At 41.9% G+C, this 26,872-nt stretch overlaps 2 protein-coding genes across 2 annotated transcripts in view; both read left to right on the plus strand.

The window, feature by feature from the left end:
- Positions 1–392: 392 nt before the first annotated feature.
- Positions 393–8,994, plus strand: MSMO1 (methylsterol monooxygenase 1). Its single transcript, XM_042014924.1, has 6 exons — positions 393–487; positions 2,121–2,430; positions 3,465–3,613; positions 4,536–4,662; positions 6,383–6,537; positions 8,042–8,994. The coding sequence occupies exons 2-6, from the start codon at positions 2,176–2,178 to the stop codon at positions 8,247–8,249; spliced, it is 894 nt and encodes a 297-aa protein (XP_041870858.1). The 5' UTR covers positions 393–487; positions 2,121–2,175; the 3' UTR covers positions 8,250–8,994.
- Positions 8,995–15,908: 6,914 nt separating this feature from the next.
- Positions 15,909–26,872, plus strand: part of CPE (carboxypeptidase E) — a 56,841-nt gene continuing 45,877 nt past the window's right edge. Inside the window, exon 1 of the mRNA XM_042014877.1 lies at positions 15,909–16,521. Coding sequence (XP_041870811.1) covers positions 15,924–16,521 — 598 coding nt within the window. The 5' untranslated portion in view covers positions 15,909–15,923. The remainder of the gene's footprint in view (positions 16,522–26,872) is intronic.

The raw sequence follows: 26,872 nt of genomic DNA on the forward strand, positions 1-26,872 counted from the left end.
GGTGACAACGCATCTGCCTGCAGCCGTGCCGCTCCTGCAGGCGAGACGGGCCGCGGCTCCGGATCCGGTCCCTGGCCGCGGGTACCGGCCCTGGCAGCGGCTCCGGGTCCGGTCCCTGGCCGCGGGTACCGGTCCCGGCAGCGGCTCCGGGTCCGGCCCCTGGCCGCGCTCCCGGCCGCTCCCGGCGCCGCTGCCGCACCCGCGCGGGCCCCGCCCCATGGCGTCGTGCGCGTCACCCGGCCGTGCTCCCGCCCCATTGGCCGCGCGCCGCGGTCTCACTATCCTCACTCCACCCCTCCAGCCAATGGCGGCACGGGAGCCGCCGCCGCGGCCCCGCCCCCCGCCCGCCTGACCCGCTGCCGCTGCCGCCCGCCGGCCAATGGGGTCGCGCCGGGAGGAGCCGCGCGGCCAGTGGGCGGTGCGCGGTGGCGCGGGCGGCCCGGCGCTTGTTGTTCCACACACGGAGCCGCCGCTGCGCTGCCGTCAGGTGAGGGGCGAGGGCCGGCGCGGCCCGGGGTGCGGGTGCGGGGGTGCGGGTGCCGGGGTGAGGGTTCCCCGAGGGAGCCCGTCTGTCCTCGGCCTTCCCTGCGCGTGGGCGGCGTGTGCCGGTGTGTGTCTGCTGCCTCGCCGGGCCGGGAGGGACGGAGGAGCCTGACCCCGGTGCAGCCCGGCCTCTGGCTCCTCGGTTCCCCAGCGGCACGTTCGGGGGTGGCGGCGGTGGTTAGGTCTCCGTGCGCGTCCGCCGGCCCGGGAGCTCGGGCTGTGAGCTGCCTTGGCGTCTGCTACGATGCTTTTGCTGTTAATAGAAAGGGGCAGCATCGTGGTGCTGTTGCTGAGAAAGAAAAACGTAACTAATGTTGTTGGGTACTGGCTTGGCATGCTGCTTAGTATGCGAGGGTAATTACAGATTGGAATGGGCTGCCCAGGGTGGTGGTGGAGTCACCCTCCCCGGAGGTGCTTAAGGAAAGACTGGATGTGGCACTTCGTGCCGTGGTCTAGTTGATAGGATGGTGTTGGGTCATAGGTTTGAACTGATGATCTCAGAGCTCTTTTCCAACCTAATTGATTCTGCGATTCTGTGATTTATGTGGGATCTAATCTGTGTGTACCAGCTGGGGATGGACGAGTGTCCTCTGGCCCATGAGTTGCAAACCTGTTAGAGAGTTGAAGATGGACCTGTTAGAAGGAGTCCAGAGGAGGGCCCTGGAAATATTCAGAGGACATATCGCTAATGGGGAGAGGCTGGAAGAGTTGGGGTTGTGCAGCCCGGAGAAGGTTCAAGGGTCACCATCCTGTGGTACATAAAGGGGGCTTTTTGCCAATGCTTGTAGTGACAAAGCACAGGGCAAAATTTCTAAACTAAAGTGGGTAGGTTTAGATTTGGCGTAAGAATGACATTTTTTACAATGAGAGTGCTGAGACACTGGAGCAAGTTGCCCAGAAAAGCTGTGGATGCCCCATCTCTGGAAGTGTTTGAAGGCCAGGTGGGATGGTGCTTTGAGCCACCTGATATAGTGAAAAATGTCCCTGCCCATCCCAAGAGCGTGGACTGTAAATAACCCTTAAAGGTCCATTCCAAGCCAAACCACCAAGGAGCCTAGTCTGTAGAAATGGCACAAGTTCAGGGCACCTGCAGGAATGCAGCCGCTGTGGTTTTGGGAGCTGTGAGGAAAAGCCCATTACTCAGGAAAAGGTGGATTGCCTCAAGCCAGCTGCAGTGTTGATGTAATTTGCAGGGATTTTGGTTCACGGCCATGAGGAGAATGGGACTGGATAATCAAGAGATCACAGTTAATTCATCTCTTAAATCTTGTTTGAACCTTTCTGTTGCTCTTTTGCTACAGAACACAATTATCCTGCAAAAATCTTGACATTAATTTGGCTAATAATTAATACTTCTTTATGCTTTTGCTCCATTGACATAACCTCAAAACCTAGGAGCTGATTGCCTCTAAAACCAATCTAAAACTTTGTTCTTTTAGGCTATTCTGTACAAAGAGAATCTGTCTTTCACCTCCTTTCCCAGTTTTTACTGTAAAAGTAGGTAATGACTATATCATGTAATTTTTTTTTCTCTGAAGATTAATTTTTGTTTATTGACTTTTTCTCAAAATTTGCAGGTTACTTACAGACAACCACAGAAGAACTGTAATTGTGATGTTTTGTGATTGAACCATGGCCATGAACGACAGCGTTAATATCTTGAACTCTGCTTATCTGGCAGTGGAATATATAGACTCTTTCTTACCCGACAATCCCCTGCAGCAACCATTTAAAAATGCTTGGAATTACATGCTGGATAACTACACAAAGTTCCAGATTGCAACTTGGGGATCCCTTATAGTTCATGAAGTTTCATACTTTTTGCTCTGTGTACCAGGATTTATCTTTCAGTTTATACCATACATGCAAAAGTATAAAATTCAACAGGTAAGAGAAAGTTGTGAACTATACACTGACTTGTCTTTGAGCACATCAGGCAGATCATATAACTGTGGTATCCTAGTTCTCAGTGTATGTGGTCCCATTTCATCTATCACTTGGACATCCTGGAAGCAACAAAGTAAAATTACTCTGTGTATCAGGAAAGAAAAGAAATGAGTTTTGGTGAAGGAAAGGAGTTGTTTTTTCCTAAGGAAGGGTTATGCTTTTCACCATGGTGCTATAGAGAGGAAAGGGTATGTCAATCTTACTGTTAGTAAAGGTTCATATACATAGTTTTTATATCAGCAGGGGAAGGTGAATAAAATTCTGGCATCTGGTGGTAGAGGCGTGTCTTCATAGTATAAAATAATTACATGGTGTGCTTATTTAATAGCAGTTGTCTTCTCTGAAGTACCTCTATGCACATCCTCTTGAAAGGATTTTGAAATATTTTAACAGTGAAGAAAGCCTGGAATGGATTGCACACTCCTAACTGGAGGCAAAAGCACATGCAGTATCTAAAGATTATTGTTTTCCCCTAGATCATTATAATTTGAATCGGAAATTAATGACACCAGCTTCTGAATTTATTGCAGTAGTTGGTAGAATGTTTCCCTGCAAAAACTGGATGTTTTCAAGACAATTATTTCTTCACAAGTTTCTATCTTCAGCCTCTCCTTGTATTATTTTAACAATGGAAACACATTCTGCGGTGTGAAGAAGAAAAGCAAACTTGGACTGTGTTAAACTGTTGAGTACCAAATGTTCCTGCTAACTGTAAACACTGAAAAAACAAAAGTAGTTTGGAGGTGACTGACAAGACAACTTACCTTAAAACACTAGCCTAGAAAAATGAGGCTTTGATGAAACTGAATCCAATCCCATGTTATTTGTGTTGCCTGAGTTAATCTGTGTTATTGGAAGGCATGTTACCTGCCTTCCAAGGTGAAACTAAACTGACTCCAAATGAGTTTTTGTGGCACTTCACTTAAATGCAATAGAAACCTGTAATACAACTGATTCTTTTTGCTTCATTTTAGGATAAACCAGAAACATGGGAAAAACAGTGGAAGTGTTTCAAAACCCTCCTCTTCAATCACTTCTTCATTCAGCTTCCCCTGATTTGTGGTACCTATTACTTCACAGAGTATTTTAACATCCCATATGGGTGGGAAGAGATGCCGAGATGGTGCGTAGATTTTTCTGATATGGTGATGCTGAGTTTCATAAAGTTGGAGGCAGAATATTTAACAATTAGTGTTATCAACTCTAATAGGAAGTAATTTTTTGGCAGTGTAAATTGTGTTTGTTAATCACCCTTCAGTTGATGCTTAACTGCTATAAGAGCTCATTAGAATTTTCTAAATTTTTTTAAATGGCCCCAAGATGTTCTAATCCTCAGGAGAGAGGGGGGATTAGGAGGGAACTTATGGAAGCAAAACAAGATTCCTGGTGGGATGGTTTAAATGTTGGACTTTCTGGGGGTTTTATTTACCCACATTTTTTTATTTCTCCTAAGTGTCTCTACCCTCGACCTTGTTTTATATCATAGCAGTAGTGTGTTCCTCAAAGGGGAGAGTGTACCACCTGCCTCACAGTCTTCTTGTCTTGCACTGAGCTGATAGACTTTTAAACAAAGCTGGGTTAGCTAAAAGTGCCCCCTTCTCCCCCACCCCCAACACCAACAGTAGTTTTTTATCACAGAACGTCATCTTCCTTGGAGAGCTGTTTGCTCTCTGGTGTAGATAGCTGATGCAACTCTGTGTTTTTATATCAAGGTCTCACACAGTCTGTGGTTGTTCTCTGTAGACTGCATTTGTAATACTGAAATGACAGCTTCTTACACTAACTCTGTGAGTTAACCTAATGCTAACTGAAGTGGGTTAACATGTGCTAACTCACTTCAGCATATCAACAGATGAGCTGATAAGCACAATAGCCTTTTTACCTGGTAATTAATATTTTTAACATGTTAAAAAAGTAATGCACTGCTATTCAGTAATAGGTATAAACTTATTGCTGACCGTTATTACCATATAAACTATATTCTCTTTCAGGGTTATGTGTCTGCTAATATTTTGTATAAGTAATAGATCTTCTGCTTTTTAAAGGTATGTTCTGGTTGCCCAGTGTTTTGGATGTGCGGTGATTGAGGATGCCTGGCACTATTTCCTGCATAGATTGCTGCATCACAAGAGAATATACAAGTATATCCATAAGGTTCACCATGAGTTTGTTGTATGTATTACTTGATTTTTTTCTTTAATAATAGTTTTTAGTATGTGTGTCACAGAACTTATTTAAACCTCTTATTTGAAAGACCTAAGAAAATGGCATCCTTCTGAAAGCAGGATAAATGTCTTTTTTGAGCTCTTTATCAAAAACAGTCATCCATTTTGTTTCTGAAGACACCCCGTCATTTTATTTCATCTCGTTTCACGTGAACGAAGGCTCGCACTCTTGGTATAGTTTGATCGTATCTGTGACCAAGGTAAAGCAGACTTTTAAAAATGTCCATATGGGTCTCATTGCTAGGGGAAGGGAAACAGTAGGTGTCTGGGTTTGGTTGTTCATCAGTTCCCCACCACCTGGGCTGTTACCCAGAGCATATGAATCCCCAGAACGTGATCAGACAGGCAGTTCTTGCACAACCAGGGCGTGTGCGTCATGTACTTGATTCAAGGAAGGGATTTCAGCTCTGGATGAGGGCCTCTGGAATCAGTATAGCCCATTGTGCAGTACTGCATTGAGAGCACAGTGCAGCACACTTTTTGGGTGGTTCTGCATTCAGGGGTGTTGGAGGTGGCATTGAGCATCAGGTAAGGAACCACACGTGACTGCAGCCAGGTAGGATCCAGCAGTGCTTGCACCTGGTAGATGATATTGCTGTGTTTAGGTGGCACTGTCTGTGGAACCCAGGAGTCAGTGCTATTCATTTCTGTGCTGCTGTGTATAACCTAGACTGTGCCAAAAGGAAACTGCAGGCTGCTGGGTTGGGGATGGTTTATGCATGCTGCCAGCAATAGAGGAGCTTGGTATGGATTGATGCGTGCATATGTACAGACATCTGCAGCAGCAGCTGCTTTTTTCGTCTTGCTCTTGGCAGCCACTCAGGTCTCTAGCTGGAGCAGCTTTTGGCCATTATTCTTGAGAGTGGTTAGCAGTTCTCACTGAAGTGATCTGTAGCCTAATGGCTGTTTCACTAAGAACTTTTCTTGATGGTAAAAAGAAATGATTTTAAAGTATCCCTTAAGACAAAGTGACTTCATTTTTTTCTGATGATTTTATAACCTTCAGCATTAGGTTAAAATTTTTTAAACTATTCTCTGTGCATGGTGTTCTATGATTGAAAACTCTCTGGAATGTCTTTTTTTGCTAAACGAAATGTAGGAATGACTCTGTGTTTGTGTATATATATGTATGTGACAGAAAATGTCGTATCAATCTCAAAATAACATTTGAGTGGCAAAAATTTATTTTTAAAAATGGTCAAAGATGAGAGATTTTTAATTTTTATTTTGATAATAAATTTCTAAGTGAGTCCTGCTTCTGAGAATATTTTGGCTTCCTTCTTTCTTCCAAGACTGGATGTATAGCAAAGCTAATAGGAACTTGCCAAACACTTTTAATATTCCTGAAATAATGTTTTGACGTGGGGTGATGGTAAGCCTAAATAAAAGTTTTTAACTTTTCAACTAGTAGTGAGGTGATTGGAATCACTATTAGAGTGATAATCCTTATGACCTTGGACTACTGTTTTTCCAAAGAGGAGCTAAATATGTGTGTTATGGCCCTTGCTCAGTCATACCTTTCCCTTTGCCCCCAGCATTGTTCCGTTTGTCCTGTTGTAGACTTGTGGGGTGATGGGAAAGGGAGAATATTGCAAAATGGTGGTTCTGATTTGGGAGTACATAAAACTGAAAATGGTGACTGTTCCCTGTCTGTCATCTCTTTCTAGTCTCCGTTTGGAATGCAAGCAGAATATGCTCATCCTCTGGAAACACTCATCCTTGGAACTGGCTTTTTTATTGGAATCGTCGTTTTCTGTAACCATGTGGTTCTTCTGTGGGCATGGGTGATTTGTCGCTTGATGGAAACCATTGACGTACACAGGTGAGATGCTCGTTGCTTCTTAATAATTATTTTTTCTCTTGTCCCTACATCTGTCTCAAACTCACCTGTCTCTGTCCCTCAGATGTACTATTTATTTTGCACTAAAATGCCTTTATGTGTCTTGCAAAGAATGGCACAACCACCTGGAGAGTTATCACTCTTTCCTGTTCTCAGGTGGTGTTAACAGCAGGTCTTGCTGATTAAAAGAGTGTGGACTCTCAGCTAGAGCCTCTCAAGGAGGGTTAGAGAAGCTAGGCGCCTCATTAGGATGTCTGGCTATTGGCACTTGGTGTGCAAGTGATCTTACGCATATTGGAACACCAAAAATCAATTACAAAAAGCGATATTCCAGCCAATAGTTCTTTCTGTTTAGTATTTTGCCAGACCGTTTTCTTGCTCAAGAGAAGCTTTATGCTGTGTGACCACTGGCTCTCTCTAAAACAAATACATACATTTATTTTGTTTATTTGTTTGTTTATTTATTGTGAATAAAAAGGACAAGACTTCTTGTCTCTGTACAAGTCTCTTCTTGACTTGTTTCAAATTTGGCTCCAAAATGCTAGGGCAAATCCCAGCAGGCTTAGTTTAGTTCATTTACAAATGGATGAGCTTTTCTTTCCTGTGTTCAAGAGGAAGGGGACATTGAGAGTTCATTTCTGAAATGACAGTATTAACACTTGACTTTGTTTTTGTAAATATATTATGAAGCAGATAGTGGCTTATTGCAAGCTGAGTGTAAGGTGTTTTAGTGGAACATAAACTACCAGTAAACCCATGGCATAAAGCATTCCAAGTTGAGTCATATTTTGTTTGTAGACTTCCCAAAGTATATGTTTTGACACACCATAAACTCACTGATGCAAAATAGGAAATTCCTGTTATAATTATCATTTTAGGTTGTTCTCCACAGGAGGGGTTTATAGTGAATTGCCTTGTGCTCTCCCCACTAGGTGGTGGTAAGAGGCTTTCCAGTACTACTAAGCAAAAGAGTTGGAATCCCTCTAGAGCACACTGTTCTGCTTTTAATCTTACTTTGATCATATATTTGAAGAACTTGCAGTAAGCTGAAAATAAGAGTAGACATACAATAATTGTTGATTTGAGATGCTCTCTGATGGGCTGCTGTGCTGATGTCCGTAGCTTGCACTTAAAGATAATGTTACTTATTCTTGTTCCTCCTTCCTAAAGTCATTCTTAGTTAAAACTGCTAAGCCGGCAGTGATTTTTTTAAGTTACCTGCTTAAATTTTTTTTGTATTGCCTAGTAAACTGAGCTGAAAAGCAAGTGCCAAAGCCATTGTGGGATAATTTACAGAATGATTTGGCTAGGAGTAGAGGGCACTTGTTTTCATATTAAGCCAATATCATAGTGATTACCTCAGGACCTTGGAATACTATAAAATATTTTTATTTTATAAAAATGACAAGTTAGTGTCAATATTTTGTAGTTTATGTCTGAGAAAAATCCTTACCCTAGTTGGTTTTCTTTTTTTCCTCCCCTGTAGTGGCTACGATGTCCCACTGAACCCTCTTCATCTGGTGCCTTTCTATGCTGGGGCCCGTTTTCATGATTTCCATCACATGAACTTTATCGGCAACTACGCTTCCACCTTCACATGGTGGGACAGAATCTTTGGTACAGACTCGCAATTCATTGCCTATCAAGAAAAAGAGAAGAAGAAACAGTGCATAACAAAGAAGAAGGCTGACTAAATTTCCAGTGTAAAAGTCAACTTTTGCTTTTCTGTAAAGCGAAATAGTGATTGGGTGTTTAGCATAAATCTTGTTCCCTGGCTACTACGAGGTAGGGAGAAACAGCTAATTGAACAGCAGTATCTTTCTAATGGGAATGTTTTCTATTTTATACATAAGTACTGCATATATTTTAACTACAGATTAAAAGATGATGGAAAAAAAATGGGAGATGACTTGTGTCTATCTTTTTTTTTTTTTGACAAGAAAAAAATCAGGTTTATCTATAATGTTGCCCATTTTTGGATCCAGGTGGAATTACGTATGTACACTGAAGTTGGTCTTAGTTTTTTTTAAATATATATTCTTAAATTTATAATATCAAATAGCAGAAGTTATTAACTAGCATCAGCACTGTATTATTTAAATATTGAGTGAAAGTTGCTTAAAACCAAAATGTCTGTTACTAGGAAGCTTGGGCAGGTCTTTTGCACACTGGATAATGTGAACTGCTAATAACAGAATACCTGGCTAAACATGAGTTATCGGAGACATTCCTGATCTAGATTTATTACATTATTTTAGATGACAGGTAAAAAGAATAGAAATTTTTATTTGAAGACACTGTTTTTTGCTGCTCTTTTGAAGTTGGTCTGTCAGTGTACTTAGCATTTACATGACATTCTTCTCTGTGTTGTAATTTGCTGATCTGACTTGTTGCTATATTTGCACTTGTGACTGATGAAATAAACGTGGTTTGGTTTGATGTGTGTATTATATTTTTCATATGCTTTTAAATACAAGGCTGTGATAAAAACCATGTAGGGATGTAGTGTCTTACTCATCATCTCTTTAATGAAGAAGCAGTATCTGTTAGGATGGTTTGCAGCAGTGCCATCTGTTAAACTACTTACAGAGGCAGCAGTAAGAAATGGAAATGGAGAACATGTAAATTCTGCTGGCTTTTGTTTTGAAGGACTTGTTGCTACATTGAGCAGTTATGTATCCATCTTCTGGGCTGAGTGCATTCTCAGGCTACAGCTTGATCACAAGCTAGAATCTCAAAGTCTACTACTTGAGTTGCACTAGTCACAGAAGCAGTGGTCTACTATTTTTGAATCTACTGTAAGTATTTGTCTGTTGCACAGGAAATAACAGTGAAGTATTTGAGAAGGGCTTAAACCCTTAAAAGATCTTCCACTTTGTACTGTCATGTCAACTGCTCTTCACACTTCAAATACCACTTCATCTACTCGGTAAGTCCCTTAGAGAACTTCATGGTGTTTTGCTTACTCAAGACCACACCTGAATTTTAGTGCTGCTTCACATGCAATCTGGTATAATACTCAGACAATCCAGTGAAAGTGCAGATGAGATCAGGCTTCAACAAAAAGCAAGGTGTTAGTGACATGCAGAATGACTCAAATATTACTTGAGAGGTGGAAGTAGTTCAGATTCCTCTTCTGTATGTGTTCTATAGAAGCATTTACTTCTCTATCTGTATCCCTGTTGAAATGCAGTGTTTTCCTCCTTCACTCTAAAAATAAGTAAAAAAATATATATTTGACTATGGCAGGTGAACAGAAGCTGAAATCCCTGTATTGATCAATTTTTAGCAGGGACTGATACTTAAGCCTTGCTGAATCCATGTGTACACTGCCAGCCTGCACTCCCCATAGTGGAAGCAACGTCTTTAATCAGATTTCGAAGATGGCCATTATCCTCTGCTTTGTCAATTCCCACTCCCATCCTGCAGCTGCAGCTGTACTTTGCTTTATTTGACTGAAGCATTAGCCTAAAAACACAAGGAGCTTTCAGAGCTTCAGCTTTTCCCTGTGAACATCATTCTCCTCACTGGTTCTCAGCCTGCTGGCTTCTGCCTCCACCCGCACTGCCGCAATGTTACGCACAACTGGGAGCCTCTTGCTTAAATATTCCAGTAAAGGTATTTGTAAAAGCTTGGTGTCTCCTCAGCTATTGGAGAGCTGAAGCGGAGTGCTAAAAACATGATGGGATTGACTTACAAAGTTGTAATGTATATTCCAGTCTTCGAGAGGTTTAAAAATAAAGAATGCAGTCTTAGCACGCTATCATTTGGGGAAGTGTGCATGGAGGTTTTTCAGGCCTTTTAAAATTACTTGAATCCATGTTTTTCTGACACCCATTGCTATTTTAGTTTTTTGGGTTATTTTATGTATATCCTTAGTATACACTGTGATCACATCATTGCTTTTGATCCTCTTTCTTTAACAAATCCCTAGAGAATTATGAAAGCTGTGCCTTATAAATTTTTTTGGCTGGGAAAAAGTGTTCCTGCTGGACTTCTCAACACAGGAACTTGCATTTGAAAACCACAGGCTTGTTTTCTTCAGGACCCAGATGGACCAGCATTTTACCACTCCACCACCTTTTCAAATGTAGAACCCTGTATTTATTACTGAGTATGATGCTGGTGAGTAAATTACCTACCTCATTACTTTGTGTCTTTTATGCAAATGAAGAATTGCACTAGGAAATGATATTTTTTAGATTTTAGGCCTTTATTAAATAAGACTTATACTGACTTTTTCCCCCCTATTTTGTGAGAGATACTATAGAGTATGTGTAGATCTGAAAAAAAAGAGGTTTTTGTGCAATAGTAAAAAAAGATAAATATGTGGGTTAACAGTTTTGGGTCTTCACAACGCACAATAAAACTGTACATGATCAGTTGTCCTTCCTCTTCTTCAACAAGGAGACAGATTTAAGTCTTAAACATGGTAGGACAGGGGAGTAAGTAGGGGAGGAATATTTTCCACTACATTTTTTCCTGAAAGTCCAGTTTAGTTTAATTAAAACTCACTTGTGGGAAATAACAGTTTGTGCTATTCCTTAGGATATGACAATAATTAAGTCCTATGAAAGCCATGAATTAATTTCTTGGAGTTAATGTCAGAAAAACCCATGGAAACTTGAGAAGTATTATAAACTATGAAGATTAGGATTGCAATATAATCAACTGCTTTTGGCAGCTGATGTGAAATACTAAATAAGGTGGTTTATTTTACATTACAGCACAGCTTGCCAGAAAATATTAGTATTGATGGATATAATGATTGTAAGATTATATGACTTCATTTATTTTCCTCACAGAGTTATGCTGCATGTTTTATGATAATTTTTTTTACAACTGTGATATGTTTCTAGATTTTCAATGTTCATTTTTGTTGAAAAATTATTTATTGAAACTTTCATTATGGCTACTAATAGTGATTGCTAACCACAGTGTGTGGTTCATTGCCTCCAAATCTCCATCCGATTATGGCTGCCTCTCTCGCTCTGGCAGCTGCAGCCCTCTGGCAAATCTTTCATTGAAACCTCTAACTGCTAGGTCCAGGGAGAAGGCAACTTTGTGTCGTTAGTTCTTGCTGTAATTTTCTGTCTGTGAAGGTAATAAACACAGCAGTCAAATCACTTTTCAATTTATTTTTCACCAGCTCACCAGATTGTATCGTCCTCCAGAGAAAGCCATTCCTTCTGTTTCTCAAATCACTCCTGTGGCTTGTCTCTGAATTTTCACAGCCTTGTTTCAGCTGCACATGCCAGAACTGTGTGTCCAGGTCGTTTGCTCTAAGACCACCTTGTGATACAATCACATTCTCCCACTTAAGCATTCTCCTTCTGTCTAAGCATTGCACTGAAAAATGCAGTCGTTACCCATCTGTAGTGATCTCTCAGTGCTCCTGGCAATGCTGCTTGCCAGACTGTCACGAGTGTGTTTTACATTTCTTGCTCTTAAGTGTAATTCACAATTTGCTGCTCTGAAGCATTTAAATGTGCTTGACTTACCAAGTAAATCACATTCCAGAGCTGCTATATCCTTTTTATTCACCATTCTTTGTCATCCACACATTTTAATCAGTTATGATTCAAATTTATGTAATCACTGAATAAATTAACCCTTGGACTTGAAATACCAGTCCGTATGGAAGACCAGAAGAATGCTCCTCTAAGATCATGACTCACCACTTTTAAAAAGCCCTATCAGCCAGTTTTTCGAGCCTTCACAATGATCCTGCATGGCAGTTTCTCTGTGTGAGTACTTGGCACCATAGCCAGGCTATAGCATCTCTCAGAAACAGCATTCCAGTCCAATGTCCAGGACCTAGCATCACCCCAGGAGCAGCTACTACTTCTGCAAGTTGCAACAAGGGGCAGCAATTAGTCACTGCCATTTGTGCAAATGTCAAATAAGTTTTGTATGAAATTTGAATTGCAGCCCATAGAGGCTCAATGCAGAATTGTTACATGTATGGGATGGTCACCACCCAACAAGAGAACAGTTCTAAATACCAGATAGGGTTGGGTTTCAGTAACATGTGTGAGTCATCTAACACCTGGAGGTAATATAAGATTTGGTCTTGCAGTACATAATTTGGAAGGTGGGTGGGTTTTTTCCCCCCTCCCTTTCTGTAATCTCCTGCATAAGTAACTGGTCTGCATTTGTATTTTTAATTTTTTTGTTGTTGGTGGTGTTTCTTTTGCCCTGCCTTACATTAGCCGCCTTCTCAGGGTACTGGGAAGAACCTCAATTCCCTATATCTCAACCCTGTTTTGCAAGTCTATCCAAGAAAAAGAGCCACAGAGTTGTGCAAGACATTTTGAAGGTTGGTAATAGATGCTTCTGTCTTGAAGACAGAGCTTCAAGTGACCACAGCTGTCAGGTGTAGTGTATGGGAATATAATCAGCATTCTGATAAGTTTTGTAAAATCCTCTTAACAGCTACAGTTATCTCTATCTCCTTGCCTGGTAATTTGTCAACACTGAGATCAACTGTCCCCTCTTTTAAATTGATTGTAGTTATTTTATTCCTAGCATTAAAACTTCTTTCTGAATATAAACCAGAGAAGTTTAGTGCTTCCATGGTGTATTAGCAGTAGTTTGTTATTAATAATGTAAATATCTGCTCTCCATCATAGAGTGTTTTTAGGATTTCTGATGTTCCTAATGTACTTGAGTTTTTTGTAATGGACATAGATTTAGGGTTATCTTTCTGAGTAATAAAGAAAATAGTTGCCTTAGCCTGTTTCTCTTGTCACACAAATAAAATGTTCAAAGACTCAAGTCTTGTAAGGAAAATTCTGTTGAGTGTGAGTTTATTTTGGAAAATATATTTATATGCTTGCTGGTGAATGATGATTTGCTGAAAAAGACAGATTCAGGCAAGTCAAAACTATTGGAAAATTTGAATCAGCAAATTCTGTTTGGCCAAAGGAATGAGGTAATCTGTAAACATCTATGAGTATTATATGTATTTTTCGTGTATATGTAGATTTGTCTGTAAGTAAGTCCTTTGGAAATGTTAACGAAATTTTTTTTGTAATTACCAGGTAATTTAGGCTGTGTCTGTTGGTGAAATATAACTTACTATTTGCTGTCAGACTCAGGTATAAGAGACAGGTAAACCAGATTGAAGATCTGCTGATCAGTAGGTTTCCTGGAGCACTTGTGCTCTATGCACTGCTCTCAGTATTATCAGCTCACAAGGCCATACCCAGGTGCCTGGTTACGTTTATAGGCTGGGAATGCCCTTGGGGTTGGAGTATTCCTCTGATCCTACGGCAAGTGCCAAAACTTTTTCCATATTACAAAGAAATTTGGCCTTTGAAGATAGTCATCCCTGAGCTATGGAAAACAGGAGGAAGGATTAGACACAAAGAAAGGAATCAATTTATTCCTCCTACTCAGTTTTGCGTGTGCTCCTAAACTGTGTGAGAATATAAACATTGTTTTTTAATCCCTTATTAAAAATAAATTAGTATGCATGAGCTCAAAATTAAATATTTGATAGTATATAAACCACCCTGCTTTACACAAGATATGCATGTGTTTTTATAAATACACATTCTCTTAATTTTTTGAAGGGTGGGGGCAAGTAAGTATGGAAACAAAAGAAAATCCATTCACATCTACTTGTGAGACTACTTTTATGTAGTGGAATAATAATTCACTGCTTGAGGAGATGGAAATAAACAGATGATTTCCCAGCCTATTTGTATCTTTTAGTGATGTATTTCGGTCAAATAAATTAGAAGGGAAGCCAATGACAATTGCTACAAAGAATAAAAGGGAGTTTTTAAAATCAGAAAGTTCTCTTAGAAGATGATATTGTAAGTCTAAAAACACAGCATCAGCAGATTTGTTTACTTTGTGTATTGAGTGCAAGGAAAAGTGATGAAGAAAACAAGGAATATTTAGCCTGTGATGAATGTAGCCAATACTGCCAAAGAACATGAATCTTTTGAATGTGTGGTCAGCTACTGTTATTTACAGTTCCATTTGGAGAGGGCTGCATATGTTGCACATAATTCTAAAGCAGTGACGCCATAAACAAATTTTTTTATGTAGTCCAATCAATGCTGTTAGGAAGGAGAGAAGTCAGAGAGAGAGTCCTGTTGTGATCCTAAATTCAAACAGTGATCTTGGTCAGAGAAAACATCGTATCAAGGAGTCTCTCTGCATCCGAGTCTTGCAAAACACTTAGAGCAAATTTGCATTGTGATAACCTCAGAGCTAATGGGATGTGCTATGACAGGCACCTCCCAAAGTTTTCCAGCAGTAAGAATGAAGAGTTAAAGGCTCCAAAAAGTGCTCTGAAGGTGCCTTTGCATATGGTTGCCTACTTGTAAGCCTGGAATTAAACTGGGCAGGGCAGCTTCTGAACCCGGTTGGCTTTGAAAGATGGTGAGAACTGGAAGGGCTGAACTTTGGTTCTTGCTATGAAGAAACACATCAAATAATTCAGGTCTGACATTCAGGGCCCTGGAAGGTAAGGAATATAGGTGGAGACAGTTATATAAGTATTATCTATAGTAGTTGTACTTTCAGATCTGTTTCAGATGCTGCATCACTTTCTGAGCTGGTGCATCACCAAAGGTCAGTGAAAATGTTCTCCTAGAAGAGATTGTGTCCATTGTAATCTTATTTGAAGTAGACACCCACAGTTTAGGAAAATATCCACAATATCACCAAGGATTATTTAAAAATCTTCCTGAAAATTGATTCAGTATTAGTTGGTGATTGAAGGGGGCATTATGCAGGCTCACCCTTTTAAATTGGAAGATCAGAATAAACATTCATTAAATTATTGAGGACAAGATTTTTTTTTTTTTTAGAAGGATAAATTGGATGTGTATTTTTCAAAATTTTGAACCTCTCAAAATTTTCCAGCAAGTCTTTGTGTCCTAAAAAAAAAAAAAAACAAAACCAAAACCAAGCAAGCAAAAAAAAAAAAAACCCCAAAAACCCAAAGCCCAAATCAACAACCTGATACGGAAGTTGCTCTTTAGCATTTAGCCTTTTGCTTTTAGCACTCGAACTTCACAGGCTGTTTGAATATAATCTAAACAGCTATGCCTATGAAGACAAGTTGAAAAAAACACGGCTTCAGAAGTCCTGTAGTATCTGCGATCTAGAATAAATGGTCTGTTAATATAGGGTGAAGGGTTCTTCACATGAGCATTCGCTTTGAACAGATTGGGGCATGCTAAGTACTCTCGGTATCACAAACTACGTCTTGCTTTATCCTTTCCCTTCTGTGATGCAGCAAAGACGCCTTGAAAATGAGGAGCAAAGCGACCTTACAGATGACGGTTTATAGTTTTCCCTGTCAATCAAATGCATTTGCGTTGCCTTGCAATAGCACTGAATCATTCATGGAGCACTCTGTTACTTTAGGTTTGTGGCGGTGGATTAACCCGCTGGGACCCCATAAAATGATGAGGCGGTGCGGAAAACGCGCACCCGGATTCTCGCAGCGGTTTTTTTCGCATCTGGTTGATGACAACAGCTTCAGCGGCTTTCGTCCGCATCGTGCGGCCGCGGCCCCCGCCCTCCGCGGGAGCGCTCGGGACGCGGATCGGGGCGGAGCGGCCGGTCCCGCCCCGCCCCGCCGCCCCCGGGCTCCCTCCCGCTCCCTCCTTCCCTCGCTCCGTGCCCGGGTGCCGCCGGCGCTGGCGGAGCAGCAGGCGGGCGGGATGGCGGCGCGGCTGCTGCTGCTGGCGCTGTGCGCGGTGCTCGCTGCCTGCCGGGCAGCGGCGGCAGAGCCGGGGGCCGCCAGCCGGCGGCGGCGGCTGAGCGCCGAGGAGGGCATCTCCTTCGAGTACCACCGCTACGCCGAGCTGCGGGAGGCGCTGGTGGCCGTGTGGCTGCAGTGCCCCGCCATCAGCCGGATCTACACGGTGGGGCGCAGCGCCGAGGGCCGGGAGCTCCTGGTCATCGAGATCTCGGACCGCCCCGGCGAGCACGAGCCCGGTAAGGGGGCTGGGCTGCCCGCACCTGTGCGCAGGGAACGGCGCGGGCGCGGCTGCTGCGGGCGCTGCCCCCAGCACTCGCTGCGGCACCGGCACCGGCTGTCAGCGATCGTCCGCAGCCGCTGGAATTAGCGCCCGTAGCGGCAAGAAACGCCTGAATTCCCCATAAAATGTGAGGAGCGGGCACCCGGCGCGGGCTGGCAGGCAGGGCAGGCGCTGGCCGCCCTTCCCCGCACGAACCGCAGCGCTCGGGGAGCGGCGTGAGGCAGGAGCGCGCCCGTGGGAGCGGCGTGGCACGGGCAGGCTGTCCCCGGGGGCCGGCACCCACCGCGGCACGGGATGCGTGGTTGCCTGTACTTAAGAGTTTGGGACATTTTTTATCGAAGGGAATGTGTTTGATGCCGTGCACTTGTTTTACACCTACGACTGTGTCTATTTCATTGTTTCCGATTTCAGAATCGATAGTATCGCTAATGTCTGTATGTGAAAGGGCTTATCCGTGAAAGCTGCCTGGTACCTTTGGCCCAGCCGTGAGGCTCCTGCAACCAGGTCCTCACATTTCCCTCACTGGGTTACAGCACAGGTCTGGAAGTCTGTGACTTCTAGGTGGAGGTGTGGCTTCTGTGGCTCTCCGGGGATTTGGCCAATACAATTAATGCTTAATATTCTGCTTTATGACCTGAATATAACCTTGCTTTATATCCTGAAGAGACTTAATGTTAGGGCTACAGATGGGTGTTATAGGATACTGGACATAAGGAGGATGTAAGAGGAATGCAGGGTAGTAAAGCATTGTCTTGGAATGAAAAACATAGGGATTGAAGTGAAATTTGAAAAATTTCTTTGTGGTGTGTTGCCATCTTGATAAGAGGAGGTGAGGATCCTGAAGCTAAGGATGAATCCATTGCCGCTGTGTAATTTGTGCACTAGAATGATGACAGCTATCACTGGGATTTTGCATTGCTGCCAGGGGACAGTCGCTACCTCTCATTTATGTGACGGTTGTGTCAAGCCAGGTGAAAGGGACAAAAAGAGCACACTGTGCTTTCTGAGATGGGGCTATGGCTCTTCCTGGAGACACACTTCTCTTGGTGTCAGTGATGTGAGAAAGGGTTTGTGACTGAGCCCAAGCAAGATGGAATGCAGCAGTATATGCATAACAAACTGCAAAAAAGAAAAATTTCTATGGATTGCATCCACATACAAGCTATAGACAGTGTCAAACATTTCCTGGAACGTGCTCGGCCCCTTACTAAGGGAGTCCTATAGACAAAAACACCACATGTTGCAATGCCCAAATCACATGTCAGGGAATGTGATGAGTCCTGGCAATCTTTAGTGGTGGATGCTGAAAATGCTGTTTTTTGAAGGGGATTAATCAGGGTTTGAACCAGAGCAAATTCATTGTTTTATTTCAATCCTCACTTTCATTCTGTGAGGTTCTGAACATTTCTCAGAAACTGGAGAGCTACTACTCTCTGCAGTGGCACATGGGAGAAACTCGGGATCTTTTTGGGACGGGCAGCAAGACAGACCTCATTCTTAGTTATCCTTGCACTCCTTAGGAAGAACTGTAAAAGCATTGATACCACCCCTGCTTCTTTGTTACAGAGCCTAAACACCTATATATTGTGCCAATGGCTACATTAGAGGTGTTTTCTTCTAAAAAATGCACCCTTTCTTCTACTATGAATAAAAGGTAGCACTGTTTATTTTTCCATGGGAGTCTTTTTAAGCTGTGCAGTAAAAGAAGTGGAGCCTTGTACCAGCCTTGGCAGGAAATGTGAGACTGATTCTGTTCATACCTGAAGGGGGAACCCTGCTCACTCTGAGCATCCATGCTTGATTCCTAGGGCAACAACCAGAATAAGGATATTTTGTGTGGTAAAGCCTGCAGGATCAGAATCTTACTTATCTTCATCTGTTATTATTTAAAAAATTATAGACAGCACTACAGACACATGTATATACATACATAGAGTTACTTTTCATTTATCCCAGACAGCCAAGAAGTCATAAGTTCTGAACATAATCTATTCCTGCAAGATAACCTGTGTGTCACAGGGTTTATTTTTTAAATATAGGGAAGTATGAACAAAATACATGCTGTGGCTCATAGACTTACAGTCTGTAGAGAGCTCATGCTTCTAGAAGGCTGGTGAGTACACAGGGATGATACCTGATTCATCTAGTGAACAGCTGTGAAACAAAAAAATTGTGTGTGTTCACTTAGTGAGCAAGTTGATGACAAAATAGATCAGGAAAGTGTCAGCAGGGCATCAGTAAAGACTCTTTGTACTGAGAAAAGAGGCTTTGTACTGAGTAAATCAAATACTGCATGTACATGCAACCATTGCATAATCACCTGTATTGCATGGCTGTGTAGCCTTGTGTGAATGTGTTTCATCATACACAAGCATATAAATCAACTTCAATTTTAGAGTATCAGCTAATTTTGAAAGTTCATTTGTAATATATGCGCAATGCTTGAAAAAAAAAATACTTGAGAGAATATGAAAACTTCAGAAATGTGCTTTAGACCTCCAAGGCAACTGGAAAAAATCCTCAGTGAATGAAGAAGCTGGAACAAATCGTAAAGGCCTCGTTTTTCCTGGGGTAAATATTCATTATAGGAGGATTTTCTTAAAGTCCTGATACTGCATTGGAAGTCAGAATGACTTCACATGAGCCAGTCTGGTTTCTCGCATAATCATACAAAGTGTCTTTGCAAATCTTGGAAACCCAGATTAGTAACTCGGGTGCTGCGAGCTGAGCGTTCACTGAGCTCTTCCTGGGGCCGTGGTAAATGCCAGAAGCGTGAGACTGCTGGAAGTTTCTGATGCTACATTAAACACTTAAAGAGTGTGCTGTCTTCTCTGCAAACTACACTACCTGAGCTTCAACTGTGCTTCATGCCAAACAGGGCTTGGGCTAACATTTGTAGTTTTGTGCATTTTGTGGTGGTTTTTGGTTGTTTTTCTGTTGGTTTTTTTTTTAATGTTTGTTTGGGGTTTTTTTGTGGCAACAATTTCTTTAGGCTGATACTGCACTTGTATGGGAGATTAGAGCCTACAATCACTGATGGAAAAGAAGCCCTTAAATAAGGAAAAGCACAAATTGGAGATGAAGACATTTGAACTTTACCAAGTTTTATACCAAGGCAGAAAACCTCACTTTGAGTTGTTGAGGGCAAAGCAGCTAAGGTGGAGGAAGACTTGAATGAGACTGTGTCAGTGGTTATGTGTAGAAGGCGTTGAATGAACGTAGATGGGAAGTGATCAAAATGTTTTGGAGTAGCTTTAATTGCATGAGAAAATATAATTTTGTCCCTGTGCTCACCAAAGATTGGCAAAGTTGACAGAAGGCGGTGGGTAGTAAGGTCAGGTAAAATGAGGAGAAAGAGGTTGTGGGGAGTTGATGGTGGACCAAGGGAAAACAGGATATTTCATGGTAAAGCACAGATTTGGGTTTTTTTCAGGGATAAACTGGGCAACACTTTGCCTTAGTTCAGGTGCAGGAAAATACTGACTACTCCTGAGAGAGGAAATAGGCTTTTGCTTTGGACGTCTGATGGTCTGTTGAACAGAATGTTAATGATTTTATTGCTCATCCTTTTCCCCACAAGCTTCTTTTAAAATACTTCAAACAGAAGGAAATGGTTAATTGGTACTTGAGTGAGACAACTGATTTTCTAGAAAATGACATACCTTGGATTTTGGAGTTTCAAACAACATAGCATCATGAACTGGTGAGGCAGGAGCACACCGTGTGTGAATTGAGCAGTACAGTTGTGACTTGGAACATTTGCAGGGCCCTGTGGGTGTGACCTCAGTCAATTTTATGAGGTGCAACTCAGCTACAATAATCCTTGGACCCATCACTTTATCAAAGACTCCACTTGGCGAGGGTGAGGAAATGAGTTGGGTTGGTCACTGCTGGCACTGAGCCTAAATAAGCTTCCAGGCTTCTGAAATTGTAGCTCCTGTAATAGTCCCCCCAAAGCCCCCAGGCGTGAGGCTCTCGTTTTCTCACGTCCCAGCCCTGCAGTGCTAGAACCATTTCCTCCTGCAAAAAAATAATTAGAGGGTGACTAAGAGAGAAGTGAAAATATGGCTCTATATTGATGAATGGAGAAATCCAAGCTCTGTCTGCTAATACAGACAGGTTTTTATTCCATCAGTGAAGTGCTCCTGTATTCAGCTGCGGCATCAGCCATGTGAGCTGGTACTTTCAGTGGTAAGAAGGTGCAATATGTAAAGCTGATGAATTTACAAGGAGAAAAATTGTTTCTCATAATAGCTTTGTCATTGTTGCACAAAACCCATTTTAAAATATTTCTTGATTTATTTTAATCTAAATGACTCTGCAGCCATTTAAGAGAACCATGAGCAAGTGCTGCTGTTTTTCAAAAGAGAGAGCGGGAAGAAGAACGAGCAAACATGTAGGAGGCTGCCGGGGTTTCAGCCCAGCATGGGCAGGGATCAGCTGTGCCACTGAAGCATGGCAGCCTGAGTGGGGAGACAACTGGCTGCCACCTGTGGGTCTTCTGGGCTGCCCTGCTTCAGATGGGCAAGTGCAGTGCTGGGGTTGGTGGCAGAGTCTTGTATCACTGGTGATGTCAGAAAGCACACAGCTCATCTCTTGGTTATGGTGATGTCATCAGATACAGCTGTTTCATTATCTACAGTTAATTGCACTTGATTTTCTAAAGCTTCTTTTCCTTGCACTCCAAATCTGCACACAAAAATCTTGTGAGCTCTTTAATTGGACCTGTTGATGTTCAATACAAATTGCATATGGCAAGAGCTTGTTATTGAATCTAGATGTTAGAGAGCAAGCCTAATTTTTGTGTGCTTGAGGTTTAAGCAAACACCAGTTTTTATCAAGGGCCACTCATGCAGTGTTCCCTTTTTGAAGGGAGATGTTGAAGGGTACAGGGCTGGTAAATGTGCGTGCACTGAGCTCATGCTCATCCAGCAGCACCGCATAAAGGTGGGGGCTGTAAATAGGTCATGTCAGCAGAACACTTTGTATCAGGAATACAGGAGATGCTATGCTGACCGCGCTATGCTTTCACCCTTTCTGTCAGCTGTGGTTTAGCTGCTCCCCTGGCTTAGGTTTGCAACCCCCTCTAAAGGTGAGCTGCTGTCTGGGCAGCAGGCTAACAAGGGCACCTGCAGCACCAGGCGAGTGGGAGCAGGGCAGCTCCTGCTGTCTCTACATGGATCGATAGGAAATGCAGAGTAAAACACGGTTGAACTTGGTACTTCTGCATCTGGAATTTTTCTTCGCTTTGTGCATCAGGGAACAGATTTTCTTTGAGCTTGTGAGGATGTTCTGGCTTTCTCATCAAACACTGTCAGGGATATGCTACTCGCTCGCCTGCTGGGAGTGCAGATCTGGGGCGGGCTGTACCTCCTGCATTCTACAGAAGGCTGAGAAGCTTAATTACCTTTCCAGCAAAATCCCTTATGGGTTTTTGTGCCAGGTAGGGTATTCCCCTTGAAGTCACCCAGCCAGGATTTGGCCTGGGGTAGTCTCTGGCAGGATGATTTTAATGCTGCCTGCGTTCAGAGTGGGATGTTCGGTGTCCTTCACAGACCGTGGAGCTTGTGCAGGTCTTGGGAGGGCTGTAGCTGCAGGAAGATGGCTGGATGTACGGGTTGAGTGAATTTTTTAGATTTTTAGATTTTTCTTCCTTAATTTTATCATCCTTAAATAGTATTTTCTTAAGAGTTCTGATTTCATCTTATCTCAGTTTTCATGTTCAGCTAAAAACAGAGGTGTAGAATACAAAGCGAAAAATGTCTCACAGAACTGGTGCAAATCCAGGAGAGGCAGACACGTTTACAGATCCATTCGCAGCTCGTTGTTGATGCCGTTCACGTTCCCATTGAAGTCAATGCAAATTCCCAGTTAAGTGTGGTTAGGCAGCTGTGCTAGGCAGTCTGCAGCGTTCTCGAGAGATACAACGCTCTCACTCCAAATGGCTTCACTGACTGAGCTACTTAAAGAATTCCCTTTTTGTTAGAACATTTTAAAAAGGGTTAATAGAGGCTGTGTGCAACCTTCGAAAACACTCTGGATCCCAGCTACTGCATCTCAGCGGTTTATCTTTTATTTACTGGAATAACACAAACGGTAAACAAGCTGGGGTAAAAAGGTCTGCAGTCATTAAGAATAAACATGACTACAGAAGGCAGTTGTTTTACTTTTCAGGCTTAAAATGAGTCTGAGTATACAGAATATTCAGAGTTTGTTGATCTGACCCAGACTGCTTTTGACAATCCCACTTCTTTTGAAAGAGTTAATTACTTTAATTTCTTTCAAAGAGAAGAGTTGTCTTCACCTCCCACACCTTCAGAATGCCTTAACAGTTCCCAAAGAAAACAGAAGGGGGGCTCGTTTTGTTGTTGTTTTGGCTTAAAGTGATGTTTTATTAGGGTGACATTAATGTGAACTCCAGAGAATTAGTGAGAAGTCTATAAAGCATGGGTATTTCCCAAGATTTTGTGACATGTTTTGTTAAAACCAGTAAGTTGTAGCTGTGTGATTTATCTAAAATGACCTCATTATTAAAATACTTTTAATTTTTTCCGGAGAAGCTGTTTATTATTCTGTAAATTAGTAATGAATATCTCAAGCCTTTAAATTACATGGAGGGTGAAAAACACAAGAGAGGTCTTCTGATTTCAGAATAAACACAAATTTTTGGTTGTAACAGTGGAGTTGCTGCTAGACTGAGCTGATCATTTAGTATTAAAACTTGTTTGGAATTAGTTCCGTGTTCATTACACCTGATTTTTGTTTTCAAAGGTGACGTGTGATTTAGAAGCCTACATACTGGGCATGCATATTCGTGCTGTAATCTCCCTTTTCCTGGTCACCAGCAACACTTCTTGGCTAGGCTGCAGTGCCTTCTGAATACATTTATTTTCTCTACTGACTGTAAGAGGAGCTAACATTGGGTAAGCTTCTGACTTAGGGATGTGTACAAGAGCTTATGGTTAAGATCTGGTGAATGCCAGCCTTCATGTGTCATCATCTAATGTACCGTGTTGTGCTTTATGTGCTGTCTGTGCAAAACATACAGTTTATGGACCCTGTCTGAGCTTTTTTCAGCAGATTAATTTATTTTCTTAAGTCCTTGTATCTATTTTAATTCATGTTCCTCCAAAAGAAAAAAAAAAAAACAAAATCAAAACATCATGTCACATCTTTTTTTGGTCTACATTTTCTTTTTAAACTAAAGTCTCATGCATGTATTACCATAGAGCCTTGCTGGTTTGTTTTCTTTTTTTTTTTTTTTTTTCCCTCCAATTGAATTGGGAATTAAACTGTGAAGAAGACTTGTAACTGAATTTTCTTAAAATTTTGTGGAATCAAAAAAAAGTGAAAACCACAGTATGTACTTTAAGGCTTCTGGGTAAGGTAATTGAAATGATTGCTAGAGTTACAAGGAGCGGAGTAAAGGGTGTAAACTCTATTTTGGAGTAAGGTGCACATCAAAAGCCAGGATTCAATGCATTCAGTAGGAATAGGATGTTATATATGAAGGTTATTTTCTGGTATGCTGGGGCTAAATAGAGACATCAAGGGTCTATGTAGTGAAAAGGCTGAAAAAGAAATCCTTATCAGTAAAACAGTAGCAGAGTAGGCGGGTTTGGTTTGCTGTGTGACGGGAAATGGAGCTCTTTTGTCTGCCACACATCAGCTTCTATCATCTCAGGATCAGGGTGAAAGCTGGTGGTGTGTTGGGAGCGGCTTAGGAGCTCTGCAGAACAACAGTGCTGAAACTGAGCTAGTCCCAGCTTGATGTGCTGGGGTTTCAGATTTTGGAACAGAAGTTCTGCCATACTGTGAGGAAGTGACTGTATGTGCCGAGGTGCAGTAGCTTCCCCTAGCAGTGAAGTGCTGCCTCTCTCGCTGCTTTCAGGGGCACTGCTGGGGACAAGGACACTAGACTATAGGTGAGGTCTTGGTCCATAGTGCCCTTCCCTTTGAAATGGAGGTTTCTTGCAGGGTCCCAGCGTTGTGCTAGCTGAATTGGCATTGGCCACATTAGCCGGTATTGCCAAAGCACTGTGAGGTTTGGGCCAATATGAAGCCATATGTTAGAGATGTGTCTGTGTACTTAAGTTGGCAAGAGAGAATCTTGAATCATAAACCTGTGGCTGGCAGTTCAAAGGCAGTAAACATTTGTTTTTAATTAATTTCCAAAGCGAGACATTTATAACTGCATAAGCTGGTAGCTGCTTCCTGGTAGTTTTTCGTACTGAATTATGAGCAAAACCTCACATCCTTGTTTGCTTGCAAATGAAGTCACGTGGAGACAGCCATTCTTTGCATGGAGCTGCCTGATTTATGATCGAAGAAAGATACTGCTCTGGCTGCAGAGCCTGTCCAAAGCAAGAACTACCTGAATGACATTTTGAGTACTTATGCTTAGGTATGGATTTGCGTTAGAGACAAATGAAATGAGTTGTTTGATTAGGGGAGACATCAGACTGGCCAAGGTTTATTGAACTGTTCTCTTGGCAAAGAAATCCTTCTTAGTCTAATGATCTGGTAGGTATCTAGAAAGTATGGCCCTGATGTTTGTCATACTAGTCCTCCAAACAAAAGAGAAATCATACAGTACTTTGCTATGAGAAATATAACTAGGAGTTGAAAGATACAAAGAAAGTGAAAGGACAGTGAGACATTTCAAAGGTTAAAACTTTCTGCATAGTTGTGTTTCCTATACCATCATATTAGAGATAACTGGATAACACGTGTGACTTACCACATGCTCATCCCCTGACATTTCTGGCTGCAAAACATTCATTTGAATGCCCTTTTATTTTTGTGTCCCTCAAAAGTAAAGGGAGCCCTCAGTGTGACTGTCCTTCAGTTACACTTCGATGTCCTTCAGTGTTGTGAGTGGTGCATTCCTTGCACACTGATCATTCAAAATGAGCCTTTTTTCCTGTGCTAAACTGAATATTTTGCAGTTTTGGCAGCACTTGGCTTATTGCATAAAAGCAAAATTCTAGAAATATAAGCAAACCTGGGGTGAGTCTAAGACATAAATAGACACTTTATACACACCTGAAAAAATGGTATTTCAAAGGAAACCTTATGATTATGGTAAGCTGACTCCCCACGTCAGGTCTTCACCTGGTAAGACTAGACAATGCTTAAATTTTTCCTCCCACCCAGCTGCTGAGCATCCACAAATCAAACTGAAGTCAGTGGGAGCTGTACATCTGAATTTAAGCAGGAGGCTTATAAATCCTAATAATAATAAATCCTAAATATTTAAGCCAACTTGTGTGTGTACCCTAAAAAAAGAAAGCTAAATTTGATTTTGATTATGTAATAGCCTACACTTAAGGAATAAATGGTCCAAGTTTACACCTTTCTGGATGAAATGTCATACTTCTCTTTGGTGACATCAGTATACAGAGGGATAGAGAGAAAAAAAAAAAGCTATGGGGTTAGGAGTTGGGCTTTCACATGCTTAAATTTTAAACATTGCCATTGTAAGAATTTGTTTCACAGAGAGGAAAAGCTATTTTGTGGTAAAAGATGTCTGGCTGCTTTCCTGGCTCTGCTGGGAATTTTTTGTGGTTTTGGGTAAGGACAGCCTCTCCCTGTGTCTCAGGTTTTTGTCTCCACGCCTAGGTTCTCAGCTTCCATGCTAGGTTTACGTGTGGCTGTGCCATGGACCCAGTGTACAGGTACTTGAGAGATAGCATGTAGTTCAGCATTTGATCTGCCTTTAAAAGGCAGTTCCTACCTGCTTCTTGTCAGATTTTTCCTAGTAGGAAGTAGCCCCAATATTTGTGTTGACTTAGCCATGCTGATGAACATATGGTGAGGAGTTGTCAAGAGTTTCTCTCCCTATTTGCCTGCCACAGATACAGTTTTTTGTTTGCTTAAAAATCTGCCTTGATAGTAGATAAGTATAAAGAAGGAACCAATTCCTTTTCTTCCGGTGCTGATAGGGAGAGTCACAACAGACACATCAATATTTGCAAGGTTTCCACGTGTTGCAGTTAGGGGAACAAATCCATAGTTGAAATAAATAGTACAAACCTTCACTGGAAATCTTTCAGTACAAATCTTTAGTGGAAAATCCTGTAAATAAAAGAAACAGAGGAGCATCTGTTCCTTGATACTCCATGAGGCAGCTGATAAAAATGAAATCTGTATTATAACAGTAGCCAATACAAGATGAAAAAGTACCTGACAGTGGAACACTTCCTGAATAGGGAAGTTTAGGGGCCAGGACACTCATCTGACTTGAAAATTGAAGAATTGTCTGAAATAGATGTTGCCATGGAGACAGATAGGATTAGCAGCCTGAG

Source organism: Corvus kubaryi, unplaced genomic scaffold (assembly GCF_017639235.1).
Source record: "Corvus kubaryi isolate FWS band 111438036 unplaced genomic scaffold, C.kubaryi_AGA036_p1.0 split3-131, whole genome shotgun sequence".
NCBI lineage: Eukaryota > Metazoa > Chordata > Aves > Passeriformes > Corvidae > Corvus > Corvus kubaryi.